General features: G+C 44.5%; 1 protein-coding gene across 1 annotated transcript; it reads left to right on the top strand.

The window, feature by feature from the left end:
• The first annotated feature begins 12,839 nt into the window (after positions 1–12,839).
• LOC145715457 (ral guanine nucleotide dissociation stimulator-like) lies at positions 12,840–17,569 on the top strand. The gene is made up of 5 exons (XM_081795645.1): positions 12,840–13,734; positions 14,695–14,879; positions 15,729–15,788; positions 16,726–16,919; positions 17,253–17,569. Exons 1-5 carry the CDS (start codon positions 13,639–13,641, stop codon positions 17,567–17,569), a joined length of 852 nt encoding a protein of 283 aa, XP_081651771.1. The 5' UTR covers positions 12,840–13,638.
• Positions 17,570–18,525: the final 956 nt, after the last annotated feature.

Raw genomic sequence — 18,525 nt, 5'->3', positions numbered from 1 at the left:
AACACCCAGTGCTCATTCCAACAGGTGCCTTCCTTAATACCAATCACCCACTTTCCCCTCCCTCCCACCTCCATCAACCATCAGTTTCTTCTCAGTCTTTCAGTCTCTTATGGTTTGCCTCCCTCCCCCCCCCCAACTTTTTCTCCCCTTCCCCTCCCCCATGGTCTTCTGTTAAGTTTCTCAGGATCCACATAAGAGTGAAAACATATGGTATATTTCTCTGTATGACTTATTTCACTTAGCATAACACTCTCCAGTTCCATCCACGTTGCTACAAAAGGCCATATTTCATTCTTTCTCATTGCCAAGTAGTATTCCATTGTGTATATAAACCACAATTTCTTTATCCATTCATCAGTTGATGGACATTTAAGCTCTGTCCATAATTTGGCTATTGTTTAAAGTGCTGCTGTAAATATTGGGGTACAAGTGCCCCTATGCATCAGTACTGCTGTATCCCTTGGGTAAATTCCTAGCAGTGCTATTCCTGGGTCATAGGGTAGATCTATTGTTAATTTTTTGAGGAAGTTCCACACTGTTTTCCAGAGTAGCTGCACCAGTTTGCATTCCCACCAACAGTGCAAGAGGATTCCCATTTCTCCACATCCTCTGCAGCATCTATACTCTCCTGATTTGTTCATTTTAGCCACTCTGACCAGGGTGAGGTGATATCTGTGTGGTTTTCATTTGTATTTCCCTGATGAGGAGTGACATAGAGCATCTTTTTATGTGCCTATTGGCCATCTGGATGTCTTCTTTAGAGAAGTGTCTATTCATGTTTTCTGTCCATTTCTTCACTGGATTATTTGTTTTTCAGGTGTGGAGTTTGGTGAGTTCTTCATAGATTTTGGATACTAGCCCTTTGTCTGATATGTCATTTGCAAATATCTTTTCCTATTCTTTCGGTTGCCTTTTAGTTTTGTTGATTGTTTCGTTTGCAGTGCAGAAACGTTTTATCTTCATGAGGTCCAAATAGTTCATTTTGCTTTTAATTCCCTCGCCTTTGGAGATGTGTCAAGTAAGAAATTGCTGTGGCTGAGGTCAGAGAGGTTGTTTCCCGCTTTCTCCTCTAGGGTTTTGATGGTTTCCTGTGTCACATTCAGGCCCTTCATCCACGTGGAGTTTATTTTTGTGAATGGTGTAAGAAAGTGGTCTAGTTTCATTCTTCTGCATGTTGCTGTCCAGTTCTCCTAGCACCATTTGTTAAAGAGACTGTCTTTTTTCCATTGTAGATTCTTTCCTGCTTTGTCAAAGATTACTTGGCCATATATTTGTGGGTCCAAATCTGGAGTCTCTATTCTATTCCATTGGTCTATGTGTCTGTTTTTGTACCAATATCATGCTGTCTTGATGATTACAGCCTTGTAGTTGAGGCTAAAGTCTGGGATTGTGATGCCTCCTGCTTTGGTCTTCTTCTTCAAAATTACTTTGGCTATTCAGGGTCTTTTGTGGTTCCATACAAATTTTAGGATTGCTTGTTCTAGCTTCGAGAAGAATGCTGGTGCAAGTTTGATTGGGATTTCTGGAATGTGTAGAATGCTTTGGGTAGTATTGACATTTTAACAATATTTATTCTTCCAGTCCATGAACATGGAATATTTTTCCATTTATTTTTATCTTCTTCACTTTCTTTCATAAGCTTTCTATAGTTTTCAGCATACAGATATTTCACATCTTTGGTTAGGTTTATTTCTTGGTATTTTATGATTCTTGGTGCAATTGTGAACGGGATCAGTTTCTTTATTTGCCTTTCTGTTGCTTCATTATTGTATAGGAATGTAACTGATTTCTGTATACTAATTTTGCATTCTACAACTTTGCTGAATTCATGTATCAGTTCTAGCGGACTTTTGTTGGAGTCTATCGGGTTTTCCATGTATAATATCATGTCATCTGCAAAAAGTGAAAGCTTGACTTCATCTTTGCCAATTTTGATGCCTTTGATTTCCTTTTGTTGTCTGATTGCTGATACTAGAACTTCCAACTCTATGTTAAACAACAGCGGTGAGAGTGGACATCCCTGTCGTATTCCTGACCTCAGGGCGAAAGCCCTCAGTTTTTCCCCATTGAGGATGATATTATCTGTGGGCTTTTCATAAATGGCTTTTATGATGTTTAAGTATGTTCTTTCTATCCTGACTTTCTCGAGGATTTTCATTAAAAAAGGATGCTGATTTTGGTCAAATGTTTTCTCTGCATCGATTGACAGGATCAGAAGGTTCTTTTCTTTTCTTTTCTTTTCTTAATGTGATGTATCACATTGATTGATTTGCAAATGTTAACCAGCCCCGCAGCGCAGGAATAAATCCCACTTAATCATGGCGAATAATTCTTTACATGTTGTTGATTTCGATTTGCTAGTATCTTGTTGAGAGTTTTTGCATCCATATTCATCAGGGATATTAGGCTGTAGTTGTCTTTTTTTGCTGGGTCTCTGTCTGCTTTGGGAATCAAAGTAATGCTAGCTTCATAGAATGAGTCTGGAAGTTTTTCTTCCCTTTCTATTTTTTGGAACAGCTTGAGAAGGATAGGTATTATCTCTGCTTTAAATGTCTGGTAGAATTCCCCCATGGAAGTCCTCTAGTCACAGACTCTTATTTGTTGAGAGATTTTTGATAACTGATTCCATTTATTTGCTGGTTATGGGTCTGTTCAAGTTTTCTATTTCTTCCTGTTTAGGTTTTGGAAGTGTGTGGGTGCTGAGGAATATATCCATTTCTTCCAGGTTGTCCAGTTTGTTAGCATATAATTTTTCATAGTATTCCCTGATAATTGCTTGTATTTCTGAGGGATTGGTTGTAATAATTCCATTTTCATTCATGATTTTAGCTATTTGGGTCATCTCCCTTTTCTTTTTGAGAAGCGTGGCTAGAAGTTTATCAAATTGTTTATTTTTTCAAAAAACCAACTCTTGGTTTCATTGATCTGTTCTACAGTTATTTTAGGTTCTATATTGTTTATTTCTGCTCTGATCTTTATTATTTCTCTTCTTCTGGGTCTGGGGTGTCTTGATGTTCTGCTTCTATTTCCTTTAGGTGTGTTGTTAGATTTTGTATTTGGGATTTTTCTTGTTTCTTGAGATAGGCCAGGATTGCAATGTATTTTCCCCTCAGGACAGCCTTCGCTGCATCCCAAAGCATTTGAATTGTTGTATTTTCATTTTCATTTGTTTCCATATATTTTTTTTAATTTCTTCTCTAGTTGCCTGGTTGACCCATTCATTCTTTAGGAGGGTGTACTTTAACCTCCATGCTTTTGGAGGTTTTCCAGACTTTTTCCTGTGGTTGATTTCAAGTTTCATAGCATTGTGATCTGCAAATGTGCATGGTATGATCTCAATTCTTTTATACTTATGAAGGGCTTTTTTGTGACCCAGTATGTGATCTATCTTGGAGAATGTTCCATGTGCACTGGAGAGAAAGTATATTCTGTTGCTTTAGGATGCAGAGTTCTAAATATATCTGTCAAGTCCATCTGATCCACTGTATCATTCAGGGTCCTTGTTTCTTTATTGATCCTGTGTCTAGATGATCTATCCATTGTTGTAAGTGGGGTATTAAAGTCCCCTGCAATTACCACATTGTTATCAATAAGGTTGCTTATGTTTGTGATTGTTATATATATTTGAGGGCTCGATATTTGGCACATAGATTTTTATAATTGTTAGATCTTCCTGATGGACACACCTTGTAATTATTATATAATGCCCTTCTTCATTTCTTGTTAAAGCCTTTAATTTAAAGACTAGTTTGTCTGATAAAAGTATGGCTACTCCTGCTTTCTTTTGGCTTCCAGTAGCATGATAGATAGTTCTCCATCCCCTCACTTTCAATCTAAAGGTGTCCTCAGGTCTAAACTGCATCTCTGGTAGACAGCAAATAGATGGGTCCTGTTTATTTAATCCACTAATTCTTATTTTTAAGAGCCAATGATCATTCACTTTTTGGGACATTCATATACATTCATAAGACTTCATATTCATTAATATCTATAAATCATACACACACACACACACACACACACACATATTTGCAGATTTTTAGTCTCCTTACATCATTCGTACAATGTGTACTGCAGGTAGAAAATTTTCCTTCAGGGCGCCTAGGTGGATCAGTCGGTTGGACGTCCGACTCAGGTTGGTCTCAGGTTATGATCTCGTGGTCCATGAGTTCGAGCTCCGCATCGGGCTCTCTGCTGACAGCTCAGAGCCTGGAACCTGCTTCAGATTCTGTGTCTCCCTCTCTCTCTAACCCTCCCCCATTCATTCTCTGTCTCTGTCTCAAAAATAAATAAACGTTAAGAAAATTAAAAAAAAAAAGAAAATTTTCCTTCAGCCTCAGGTATTACCTTTGATATATTTTGTGGTGCATATCTAGGGATGCATTTTCTATATTATGTGGGACACAGTTTCTCATAGATCAGTACTTAAAAATCCTTGCCTTTAAAACAAGGAATGAGCAGAGTGCCGGAAGATGGCGGCGTAGGAGGACGCGGGGCTCACAGCGCGTCCTGCCGATCACTTAGATTCCACCTACACCTGCCTAAAGAACCCAGAAAACCGCCAGAGGATTAGCAGAAGGGAGTCTCCGGAGTCAAGCGCAGACGAGAGGCCCACGGAAGAGGGTAGGAAGGGCGGCGAGGCGGTGCGCGCTCCACGGACTGGCGGGAGGGAGCCGGGGCGGAGGGGCGGCTCGCCGGCCAAGCAGAGCCCCCGAGTCTGGCTGGCAAAAGCGGAGGGGCCGGACAGACTGTGTTCCGACAGCAAGCGCGACTTAGCGTCTGGGAGGTCATAAGTGAACAGCTCTGCTCGGAAAGCGGGAAGGCTGGAGGACAAAGGGAGGGAGAGCTGCTGAGCCCCCGGACGGCAGAGCTCAGCTTGGCGGGGAACAAAGGCGCCAGCGCCATCTCCCCCGCCCATCCCCCAGCCAAAATCCCAAAGGGAACCAGTTCCTGCCAGGGAACTTGCTCGCTCCGCGCAAACACCCAACTCTGTGCTTCTGCGGAGCCAAACCTCCGGCAGCGGATCTGACTCCCTCCCGCTGCCACAGGGCTCCTCCTGAAGTGGATCACCTAAGGAGAAGCGAGCTAAGCCTGCCCCTCCAGCCCCCGTGCACCTTGCCTACCCACCCCAGCTAATACGCCAGATGCCCAGCAACACAAGCCTGGCAGTGTGCAAGTAGCCCAGACGGGACACGCCACCCCACAGTGAATCCCGCCCCTAGGAGAGGGGAAGAGAAGGCACACACCAGTCTGACTGTGGCCCCAGCGGTGGGCTGGGGGCAGACATCGGGTCGGACTGCGGCCCCGCCCACTAACTCCAGTTATACACCACAGCACAGGGGAAGTGCACTGCAGGTCCTCACCACGCCAGGGACTCTCCAAAATGACCAAACGGAAGAATTCCCCTCAGAAGAATCTCCAGGAAATAACAACAGCTAATGAACTGATCAAAAAGGATTTAAATAATATAACAGAAAGTGAATTTAGAATAATAGTCATAAAATTAATCGCTGGGCTTGAAAACAGTATACAGGACAGCAGAGAATCTCTTGCCACAAAGATCGAGGGACTAAGGAACAGTCACGAGGAGTTGAAAAACGCTTTAAACGAATTGCAAAACAAAATGGAATCCACGATGGCTCGGCTTGAAGAGGCAGAGGAGAGAATAGGTGAACTAGAAGATAAAGTTATGGAGAAAGAGGAAGCTGAAAGAAAGAGAGATAAAAAAATCCAGGAGTATGAGGGGAAAATTAGAGAACTAAGTGATACACTAAAAAAAAATAATATACGCATAATTGGTATCCCAGAGGAGGAAGAGAGAGGGAAGGGTGCTGAAGGGGTACTTGAACAAATTATAGCTGAGAACTTCCCTGAACTGGGGAAGGAAAAAGGCATTGAAATCCAAGAGGCACAGAGAACTCCCTTCAGACGTAACTTGAATCGATCTTCTGCACGACATATCATAGTGAAACTGGCAAAATACAAGGATAAAGAGAAAATTCTGAAAGCAGCAAGGGATAAACGTGCCCTCACATATAAAGGGAGACCTATAAGACTCGTGACTGATCTCTCCTTTGAAACTTGGCAGGCCAGAAAGGCTTGGCACGATATCTACAGTGTGCTAAACAGAAAAAATATGCAGCCGAGAATCCTTTATCCAGCAAGTCTGTCATTTAGAATAGAAGGAGAGATAAAGGTCTTCCCAAACAAACAAAAACTGAAGGAATTTGTCACCACGAAACCAGCCCTACAAGAGATCCTAAGGGGGATCCTGTGAGACAAAGTACCAGAGACATCACTACAAGCATAAAACCTACAGACATCACAATGACTCTAAACCCATATCTTTCTATAATAACACTGAATGTAAATGGATTAAATGCGCCAACTAAAAGACATAGGGTATCAGAATGGATAAAAAAACAAGACCCATCTATTTGCTGTCTACAAGAGACTCATTTTAGACCTGAGGACACCTTTAGATTGAGAGTGAGGGGATGGAGAACTATTTATCATGCTCCTGGAAGCCAAAAGAAAGCTGGAGTAGCCATACTTATATCAGACAAACTAGACTTTAAATTAAAGGCTGTAACAAGAGATGAAGAAGGGCATTACATAATAATCACAGGGTCTATCCACCAGGAAGAGCTAACTATTATAAATGTCTATGCGCCAAATACCCGAGCCCCCAGATATATAAAACAATTACTCATAAACATAAGCAACCTTATTGATAAGAATGTGGTCATTGCAGGGGACTTTAACACCCCACTTACAGAAATGGATAGATCATCTAGACACACAGTCAATAAAGAAACAAGGGCCCTGAATGATACATTGGATCACATGGACTTGACAGATATATTTAGAACTCTGCATCCCAAAGCAACAGAATATACTTTCTTCTCGAGTGCACATGGAACATTCTCCAAGATAGATCATATACTGGGTCACAAAACAGCCCTTCATAAGTTTACAAGAATTGAAATTATACCATGCATACTTTCAGACCACAATGCTATGAAGCTTGAAATCAACCACAGGAAAAAGTCTGGAAAACCTCCAAAAGCATGGAGGTTAAAGAACACCCTACTAACGAATGAGTGGGTCAACCAGGCAATTAGAGAAGAAATTAAAACATATATGGAAACAAACGAAAATGAAAATACAACAATCCAAACGCTCTGGGATGCAGCGAAGGCAGTCCTGAGAGGAAAATACATTGCAATCCAGGCCTATCTCAAGAAACAAGAAAAATCCCAAATACAAAATCTAACAGCACACCTAAAGGAAATAGAAGCAGAACAGCAAAGGCAGCCTAAACCCAGCAGAAGAAGAGAAATAATAAAGATCAGAGCAGAAATAAACAATATAGAATCTAAAAAAACTGTAGAGCAGATCAACGAAACCAAGAGTTGGTTTTTTGAAAAAATAAACAAAATTGACAAACCTCTAGCCAGGCTTCTCAAAAAGAAAAGGGAGATGACCCAAATAGATAAAATCATGAATGAAAATGGAATGATTACAACCAATCCCTCAGAGATACAAACAATTATCAGGGAATACTATGAAAAATTATATGCCAGCAAATTGGACAACCTGGAAGAAATGGACAAATTTCTAAACACCCACACTCTTCCAAAACTCAATCAGGAGGAAATAGAAAGCTTGAACAGACCCATAACCAGCGAAGAAATTGAATCGGTTATCAAAAATCTCCCAACAAATAAGAGTCCAGGACCAGATGGCTTCCCAGGGGAGTTCTACCAGACATTTAAAGCAGAGATAATACCTATCCTTCTCAAGCTATTCCAAGAAATAGAAAGGGAAGGAAAACTTCCAGACTCATTCTATGAAGCCAGTATTACTTTGATTCCTAAACCAGACAGAGACCCAGCAAAAAAAGAGAACTACAGGCCAATATCCCTGATGAATATGGATGCAAAAATTCTTAATAAGATACTAGCAAATCGAATTCAACAGCATATAAAAAGAATTATTCACCATGATCAAGTGGGATTCATTCCTGGGATGCAGGGCTGGTTCAACATTCGCAAATCGATCAACGTGATACATCACATTAACAAAAAAAAAGAGAAGAACCATATGATCCTGTCAATCGATGCAGAAAAGGCCTTTGACAAAATCCAGCACCCTTTCTTAATAAAAACCCTTGAGAAAGTCGGGATAGAAGGAACATACTTAAAGATCATAAAGGCCATTTATGAAAAGCCCACAGCTAACATCATCCTCAACGGGGAAAAACTGAGAGCTTTTTCCCTGAGATCAGGAACACGACAGGGATGCCCACTGTCACCGCTGCTGTTTAATATAGTGCTGGAAGTTCTAGCATCAGCAATCAGACAACAAAAGGAAATCAAAGGCATCAAAATTGGCAAAGATGAAGTCAAGCTTTCGCTTTTTGCAGATGACATGATATTATACATGGAAAATCCGATAGACTCCACCAAAAGTCTGCTAGAACTGATACATGAATTCAGCAAAGTTGCAGGATACAAAATCAATGTGCAGAAATCAGTTGCATTCTTATACACTAACAATGAAGCAACAGAAAGACAAATGAAGAAACTGATCCCATTCACAATTGCACCAAGAAGCCTAAAATACCTAGGAATAAATCTAACCAAAGATGTAAAAGATCTGTATGCTGAAAACTATAGAAAGCTTATGCAGGTAATTGAAGAAGATATAAAGAAATGGAAAGACATTCCCTGCTCATGGATTGGAAGAATAAATATTGTCAAAATGTCAATACTACCCAAAGCTATCTACACATTCAATGCAATCCCAATCAAAATTGCACCAGCATTCTTCTCGAAACTAGAACAAGCAATCCTAAAATTCATATGGAACCACAAAAGGCCCCGAATAGCCAAAGTAATTTTGAAGAAGAAGACCAAAGCAGGAGGCATCACAATCCCAGACTTTAGCCTCTACTACAAAGCTGTCATCATCAAGACAGCATGGTATTGGCATAAAAACAGACACATAGACCAATGGAATAGAATAGAAACCCCAGAACTAGACCCACAAACGTATGGCCAACTCATCTTTGACAAAGCAGGAAAGAACATCCAATGGAAAAAAGACAGTCTCTTTAACAAATGGTGCTGGGAGAACTGGACAGCAACATGCAGAAGGTTGAAACTAGACCACTTTCTCACACCATTCACAAAAATAAACTCAAAATGGATAAAGGACCTGAATGTGAGACAGGAAACCATCAAAACCTTAGAGGAGAAAGCAGGAAAAGACCTCTCTGACCTCAGCCGTAGCAATCTCTTACTCGGCACATCCCCAAAGGCAAGGGAATTAAAAGCAAAAGTGAATTACTGGGACCTTATGAAGATAAAAAGCTTCTGCACAGCAAAGGAAACAACCAACAAAACTAAAAGGCAACCAACGGAATGGGAAAAGATATTTGCAAATGACACATCGGACAAAGGGCTAGTATCCAAAATCTATAAAGAGCTCATCAAACTCCACACCCGAAAAACAAATAACCCAGTGAAGAAATGGGCAGAAAACATGAATAGACACTTCTCTAAAGAAGACATCCGGATGGCCAACAGGCACATGAAAAGATGTTCAACGTCGCTCCTTATCAGGGAAATACAAATCAAAACCACACTCAGATATCACCTCACGCCAGTCAGAGTGGCCAAAATGAAGAAATCAGGAGACTATAGATGCTGGAGAGGATGTGGAGAAACAGGAACCCTCTTGCACTGTTGGTGGGAATGCAAATTGGTGCAGCCGCTCTGGAAAGCAGTGTGGAGGTTCCTCAGAAAATTAAAAATAGACCTACCCTATGACCCAGCAATAGCACTGCTAGGAATTTATCCAAGGGATACAGGAGTACTGATGCATAGGGGCACCTGTACCCCAATGTTTATAGCGGCACTCTCAACAATAGCCAAATTATGGAAAGAGCCTAAATGTCCATCAACTGATGAATGGATAAAGAAATTGTGGTTTATATACACAATGGAATACTACGTGGCAATGAGAAAAAATGAAATATGGCCTTTTGTAGCAACATGGATGGAACTGGAGAGTGTGATGCTAAGTGAAATAAGCCATACAGAGAAAGACAGATACCATATGGTTTCACTCTTATGTGGATCCTGAGAAACATAACAGAAACCCATGGGGGAGGGGAAGGAAAAAAAAAAAAAAAAAAAAAGAGGTTAGAGTGGGAGAGAGCCAAAGCATTAGAGACTGTTAAAAACTGAGAACAAACTGAGGGTTGATGGGGGGTGGGAGGGAGGGCAGGGTGGGAGGGAGGGCAGGGTGGGTGATGGGTATTGAGGAGGGCACCTTTTGGGATGAGCACTGGGTGTTGTATGGAAACCAATTTGACAGTAAATTTCATATATTAAAAAATAAAAAAAAATAAAAATAAAAAAAAAAAATAAAAAAAAAAATAAAACAAGGAATGAGTGTAAAGGCGGATATTTTAGGCACTCTAGACCTGGCTGATAACATGCTCCCATGTGCATTTCTTTGTTCTCTGTCCCCTTTATCACCCCTTGTGCTGTTGGTTGTGGAAGTACCTGATATCCTCAGGAGGGAGAAGGGACAAAATGGAGGAACGCTGGGTTCCTGAATGACCACATGAAGAAGTTTAGTCTCCAATCTAAACACGCACCCAGTACTGTCATGTGAGGAAATCTATGGGGACATGCTATTGAAATTTGGGGCATTCTCTGGTAATTCAGCATAACCTAATATACCTACAAAATGTTAACCTGCAAGATAACTTAGAAATCAGTCTAGTTCCATTAAAATTGGCTGTTTCAGTCAGTAGGGGATGAGACTCTTCATCTTGGAGTGTGATTTCACACCCCAAGTTAGGAGTACAGTAGACTGAAAAAAATATAAAATAAAATAAGTTTTGAAAGATGACCCAAGTAAATTAGGCTATAATGACTGAGCTGCTAAATGGTGGGACGGATCTCCTTACCTCTTCATTCATCCACTGGGAAAGAACATCTGAGCATTCAGATAGAGCCAGTGATGGTAAGGCAGCCAGGTCTTCCCTCTAGGAGCTCAAGGTCTAGACAGGAAGATGGAAAGAACATGAAACAAAAATGTGAATGACATGAGCAATGACTCCATAGAAAAAATCAAGGTGCTAAACTGGGTCCTGAGCTCCACCAGGTGAGGGTCTGACAAGGCTGTGCTGAGGAAACATTCATATTTCCTGCAACAGTGCAAGAACGAGTCAGCCCTGCACAAATCCGAATATATGTAGCCTGGCAGAAGGCACAGTGGTGCAGACACTCGGAGGCAGAGGTTGGTGTTGCCACAGTGGACATTTGAAAGGACAGCAGGGAGCCTGGAAAGACCTGGGGAGGACAGCAGAGAGGGAGGGTAAGGAGATCCAGGGCCTGGGGCAGGAGGACATATTCAGTACTCTGCTCTAGTGCTGTGTGACAATATTCCCTCACCCTTAGTGGCTTCCCCATAAACTTAACACCTCACAGACCCAGGGGACCAGGAATTCAGCAGTGCTTTGCTGAGGGCTCCTGAGAGCCTCTCAGTAGGTTGGGGCTCTTGTCATCACTGAGACAGAACCTGCTTCACTCAACCCCTGAGCTCACTTCAGGGTGGTGGCAGGATTCAGTCCACATCGAATGCTTTAGTTCTTCCCTGTCTGTTGTTGTCTCTCAGGGCTAGGCTCTGTGTACCTGTCTGTGTCATTACTCAACACAGGGGTGGTTCCCCAGTGTGAGAATCTGAGAGACAACACAGAGAGTGACAGTGAGCATGTGGTTGTGCCATGGATATTTTATCAACAAAACTTGGTTGGCTTGGGGTCACATTGCCATCTTCTTTGGAACAGAAATCAAACACTAAGTCCATACCACACTCCAGGAAGGAAATTACACAAGGATGTGTTTACAGGATGTGGGGATCCCAGGGAGCCATGAGGGGAGGAGAAAGTGAAGACCCTGGCAGGGTCAGTGCCTTGCTCAGAATCACAGACCGGTAAAAAGTCAGAACCAGGCATGAACCCAACTCCATGTCCTCAAAATGGGGTCCTTGACTTGACCCAGGTTTTCTGAGGGGGCTCGGGAAAAGGTTGTGTTACTGTGACTCTGTGCAGACATGGGGGTGGTGTGGGGGTGAGGCTGAAGAGGAGCGTAACAGACGACATTCCAGCATGTTCTTCCCTGAGGAGGACCCAAGGCTAGGGCAGCCCACTGAGTGCCACCCTGTCCCCATTGTACCCAGTGGAAAGGGAGGGAATGGCTTGTGGCACACTACTGACAAAGTCTACGTAAAAGAGAGTTCTGGCCTACTAGGCCACAACTCCAATCCCTTCTGTATGGATTGCTTTAAAAATTAGAGAACCTAAGCGCTTAAGAAATTTTTGGCCATCCTTCCCTAGGTGGGGATGTTATCTTCTGGGACTCCAGAAAATGAGCACTGGTAAACACACGTACACACACACACACTTGCATGCACACACGTACGCACACATGTACGCACACTTGGGATCAGAGGAGCAGCAGAACCAAAGGAGGTGAGAAGTCAAAGTAAATGTGGATGGATAAATATCCAACATGTGACACCACTCCTCCAATTTCACAGGTATCGTCCCACGTATGCCTGAGGACATCCTGAGGAAGTACATCCTCTAATTATGTCCCTTGAGCAGAGGAGACAGGGACCATCCCTGAAAGACACAATCACTTATCTGGCACCAGAAAGAGGTAAGAATGAAGAGTTGTGTCTCAACCCAGATACGTCTCAAAACTGGGACCCTGGCTGCCCCCAGACCTTCCCAGGGGGCTGTGGAGAGGGGTACGTTGCTGTAACTGTAGACCGATGTGACATTTCATGGAGAAAGGGGTGAGCATTCAGCAAATAGAGGACTATTTGCATAGGTGTTATCCCAGGAGCAGACTCAGGAGGTGGATCCTAGGCAGTGACATCACTTTGCTCACAATAGGCCCCAGGAGAACTTGGAACTCCTGTAACCCGGCACCCATGCACTAGTGAGGTCCCATACCAGTCTCACTTGTCTACAGACACAGAGAGTTTGGGATGTTCTCTTGTTTTCCCAGTTACCAGTGCTCTGGATACCAGAAACCCCAGTGTACAGGATTATTCGGATGTTGGAGAGGTTTCCTTCACCCACGCTGGTGATGCCTCAGGATGTTTTCCAGGAGGTCACATAAGGTAATACAGAGCAGCCTAGAGCAGGCCAGGCCAGGTCAGGTCAGGTCACAGCTCTGAACCATCCCTGGGCACCCCCATCCCCTCGTGTTCAGTTTCAGGGAAAGGGGGACACGTGAGGTGCTCCTGTCCTGGACTGGAGGAGGTTGGATGGCAGTGGACGACCTGGTGGACCCATCATGGCCATGCAGATGTCATGCTGGGAAGGAGGCAAAAGGGATCTCTGAGGTGCCTTTAACCTATAACCGGTTTAATCCAAGGCCCTCAAACCACGTTGCTTCTCCTCCTTGGGGGAGGTGTGTGCACACTGTGGTGTATATATCTGCAATGAATTCACACGGGTCGAGGAAAAGGGAAAGCAAGCAGACATGGCTTTGAGGACCCCTGCCTGCGTGCTGGGCACTGTCTTTACAGAGCCACACGTCAGAGATGGAGGAGAAGGTGAATGATGAGAGCCCCTCCTCTACTTCCCTGAAGGACAGGAGGAAGCCCCATGCCATCAGCAGGATGCCCCGCTGGCTCAGGGTGAGTGAAGGTACCAGGGAAACCCAACACGCACAGCCCAGAGGCAGTGCAAAGAATCCCAGGGCACAGAAAACACACTGATACTCCCCTGGTTTCTCTCATAGACTCCTGATCCCAGAGGAACCTGGAACGCCATGTGCTCCTCAAACATGCCCTCGTGGCCCAGCCCCTGCCATGGCCAGATGCAACGTCACTCTCCACTTATTTGTAGGAATATCAGAAAACGGGTGTGAAACCATTTCACGTCCCATTCTGTCTAGAATATATTGCCATTGTCATACATGTTTCCTCAACGACTGTTCCCAGGTGTCCCGGTTCGCCTGACCATCCTTCCACAACTTCCCCACATCTGACACATGTTCGTGATGAGCAGGGAGATTTTTACCCAAAGGACATGGGACTCACTGTATTATGTCTACTGCTCTGCACTTTGGTTGCCAAGCAACACGTCCCTAGGGCCCTCCAGATCAGGAGCAAGGACCTTACTACCTAGACAACATTCTGGAAATGAGACCACTTACCTCACCCATTCAGCCCTTCACAAATGCGGGACTGTTACATGATTCCCTTCTGTTGCCATGTCACAGTGCTGCACTGAACATCCTACATGTCCTATTATCCTGATCCAACCTCTGCCAGGTAATGTCCCTGTCTTCTGATCCCTAGAATGGACTGTGGTGTTAGAAATCACAAAGACAATGCTGTTAATGCAGGGAGGTGCTGTCCATACTCATCTAACAATCTGACCTCAGATCCTAACTTATTCAGTCATTTCCCCACCTCAAATTCTCACGTGAATGCCAAGATCCTTTTTCCTGCTGTGTGCACCAGGTCTCACTCTTTCGACAAGTCACTGAGGGCTGGGGGGTTTGGTCTGCATTCTGGACCCCAACCCTCCTGATGTCCATGGTGCTGTGTCTGACTTTGTGTCCCTCCTCTGTTCTATCTCAGGGTAAAAAGGCCGCACCCGTGAACGAGAATGAGAACTGTGTGGAGTGGACCATCAATGCAGGCCTGCTGAAGCAGCGAGTGGAGCACCTGGTGCCCGCCTTCCTGTGGAGAGACCCCACCTGCTTCTTCACATTCTTGGGCACGTACAGAGCTTTTGCTACCACCCAACAGGTCCTGGAACTATTGTTTATGAGGTGAGCACCCTGCCCTTCACAGCCTAGTGTGATTCAGCCCCTTAAAGCTTTGAGTCTAAGGAAAGTCACCAAACCTCCCTGAGTCTCAGTTTGTTCCTCTGATCCGAGTAGAATAACTACAGGTACTCAGTGGGGGCACTGCTTGGAAAGTGACCCTGGCCCTGTGGAAAGGTCTGCTGGACGGGCTGTGTGTCTGCTGGGTGATCTTTGTCCTCTTCCCCATGATCAAGTTTCTGCCTCATCCCTCACTGTCACCAGGTGTTGAGTTGGGCTCTTTTCCCATTTGAAAAGGAGATGTGAGGGTCTATCTGTGTGTCTGAGTCCCGGGTCAAACTAATCAAGGATGCCCAGGATGAGCAGGAGGCCCAGACCCACACCAATATGTGTGATGGAGCTGATTGGGGCCCTATCGTTCATCAAACATACAGGAAGCCCCACTAGGTGCAGGCACTTCTGTAGCAGCTGACTGGGATCCAATGCACAGAGCAGACAGCACCCTCCCCTCCAGAGCTCCATTCTTTTTCTTTTAAAAAAAATTTTTTTTTAACATTTTATTTTTATTTTTGAGACAGAGAGAGACAGAGCATGAACTGGGGAAGGTCAGAGAGAGAGGGAGACACAGAATCTGAAACAGGCTCCAGGCTCTGAGCGGTCAGCACAGAGCCCAACGCGGGGCTCGAACTCACGGACCACGAGATCATGACCTGAGCCGAGGTCGGAGGCTTAACCAGCTGAACCACCCAGGTGCCCCTCCAGAGCTCCATTCTAGTCAGCAGTCAGTGACTCTGGATATGACAAGAGGTAGTATCCACAGGACACCTGATATGATGCCCTTCTGGCCTCCTCCAGATATGGCTGCTTCCTTCCTGAGACTGAGGAAGATGGTGGACCCCGGAAGCAGGAGAAAATGTGAGTAGGCTGAGCTCATGCTGGAGGGCCTTCATTCTCCAAGAGGGCAGTGCTGAGACTGTGCGTGGGAGGGGCTTCAGGACCCAGCATCCCACACATCTGAGAGACCTGTGAGAGGGCAAAGCTCTGAGGGCTTCTCCCTGGAAGCAAGGAAAGGGGTCTTGTCCTGTGGGTTAGAGGATAAGCTGTGGGCACAATGAGACAGCAGAGGGCAACAGACGACAGATTCAGCCCTTTCGAGAGTCCAACCCCATCCCTTCCCACTCACAGGCTTGCCTCCACCCCCATCAGAGGGCCCAGAATAAAGGTTTTGGGGAGCATCATGCTCACCACCTTGTGGAACTTCGACAGTGTGTGCTTAGCAAGGGTTCAGGAGACACAGTGAGGGCTCAAGGACCACATATCACCCACACTATGGGAGAACCAGTGTCGGTGGGAGGACACCCACATGTGCACTAAGTGAATGAGGCAGCATAGAGGCACAGGTCATCACGTGAGGAGGTTTCAAGCAAGCCCAGGTAAGAGACAGAGTGCCTTTGTCCCGTATGTGTTCAGATTTTCATGGAGCACTAGTGTATGCAGTGAAGGCACTGACTCATCCTGACACCACCCCTCCACTCATGCACGGAGTTGAATTCTAGTGAGAGGTAGGCAGAGGACACACCAGGGAGTATGTCTGGCTTCCCAAGAAGGACAGAGACAACCACATCATTGGTTAAGGGTTTTCCGTCAAATAGAATTTTCACGGTCCCTCTTCAGTGACCAGGACTCTCTTAGGTGGGACTGCCAAATCACAGGTGGACACGGCATAGAACCACCCTCTGTACATCCATGAGCAGGAGGCATAGAGGAGGCTAGGTCCCACAGGCCTGTCTTGAAACATTAGTGCAGGAGGAACACCCCATGTTGATTGTTCTGGCTACTTTTGTATCCCCAGGGCCATCTCCTCCATTCTGGGCACCTGGCTGGACCACTACCCTGAGGACTTTTTCCAGCCCCCAGATTTCATCAGCCTGCAGATACTGCGGGCATATATAGGGGTCCACATGCCAGGCTCCGAGCTGCAGTGCCGTGACCGCCTTCTCTACTCATCACGGAGAAACCATGAACCCAATGAGCCAGAATCTCTGGGTGAGGAGGACTCTGGGTGGGAGATGTGGGCATGTGGATGGGACGGGGTATGCCACACAAAGCACGTTTCCTGAGACTGCGGGTGGGCTAGGAGTTGTGAGTAGTCTCAGATCACTGTTCCATTAGCCTGTCATCTGGGAGATTTCCTCCTGGTGGGTTCTTTGACTCAGATGACAATGTCTGCGGGAGAGGTTTCCTTTATTAGGAAAGGCCATGGAAAGGCAATCACGGTGATGACACTTTGTATTCTTGAATCTATGGCACCAGCTCCAGAGCAAGATCCAGACGTCACTCAGGAGCTAGCCCCCGCTATCTCTGTGGTGCCCACTGCAGCTTCGCGGCCCAGGCTGCCTGCAGCCACCACTCATCCTGGATCTCAGCAATTAGAAGAATTGGTGACCCTCCCTGCAGAGTCACCACCAGTGCAGGTGGTAGTCCCAGCTCTGATTCACTGTCAGGAGCTGGAAGAGACACCTGCCCCTTTGGTGGACCCAGACCCTGAGCAGCCTCCAGCCCCAGCTGGCGGGGTCACGGAAGGGCTGGAGCAACCACCTGCTGCAGCTGAGCAACCAGCCTCGGCTCCCGAGCAGTGGCGCATGTTGGCTGCAGCCCCAAAGGATGCCCTGATCCTGTCATTGCGTTCTTTGTAATTTTTGTGGTTTGTATAGAGATATTTACTGTCCTTATGTATTGTTTTGTAAATAAAACATAAATTAACTTCAAAAGAATTTACTCTGATCCTTTCAAATTACAAATTCAAGTGTCATTACGTACATTCACAGGATTTTGCACCCGTGACTACTATGTACTCTTAGAACATTTCCATCACAGAGACACATGTACTACTAATCACCCACAGCTCATTCCCTCACCCCAGTCTCTGCAACCACTGATATCGGTTTCTGCTGCTTTAGCTCGTCTAAAATTTTCAGGTGTGTGCAAACACACAACATTGCCTGTTGTGTCTGGCTACATAACATGAGAGTGATTAATAATTGGTTAAATATTCAATGAAACTAAGATTTTTATGACAGAGGAATATTCCGCAAAGAACAAAGATTATGTGAAGCTCCTCCTTGAAATATCTTCATTATCTGGCATGGGGACCCTTTGAGGTTTGACACAAGACCAGAAGCCAGAGGAGAAACGACTGGACCAGAACAATACCTTGACAATGTTTCATTTTCCTGGACTGGCCATGTTGATATTGGCCTAATGTGCATATTATAAAAATACCTAAATGAAATATTCAATATTCCATTTATGCTAATCTATTAGGCAATAAAGTACAAAGATCTTAAAGGTTTTCTGCAGGTGACATTTATGTAGTAAACTAAAGATTTAAATAAATATGTCTATGTCACAGCTCTCTGTGTCTGGTTAAAGAATATGTATATCCAAACAAACCTTATTTGTGGAGTTGTTTGATTATATCAACCACAAAACATTTCAGAAAATTTGCATAGTATCACTCCATATATCTGCTTCCTCTCATCTAAATTCGATCACATCATCCTATATTCCCAGGCACTTTTTCACTTATTAGGAGTGCATGATATGCTATACAGAGACTGCAGTGACTCTACACCATTACTGATAGACCTAA

The sequence above is a fragment of the Panthera onca genome, chromosome A1 (genome assembly GCF_046562875.1).
Source record: "Panthera onca isolate mPanOnc1 chromosome A1, mPanOnc1 haplotype 2, whole genome shotgun sequence".
Classification (NCBI taxonomy): domain Eukaryota; kingdom Metazoa; phylum Chordata; class Mammalia; order Carnivora; family Felidae; genus Panthera; species Panthera onca.
The sequence above is the reverse complement of the archived record's forward strand: the minus strand, read 5'-3'. Positions and strand labels throughout refer to the sequence as shown.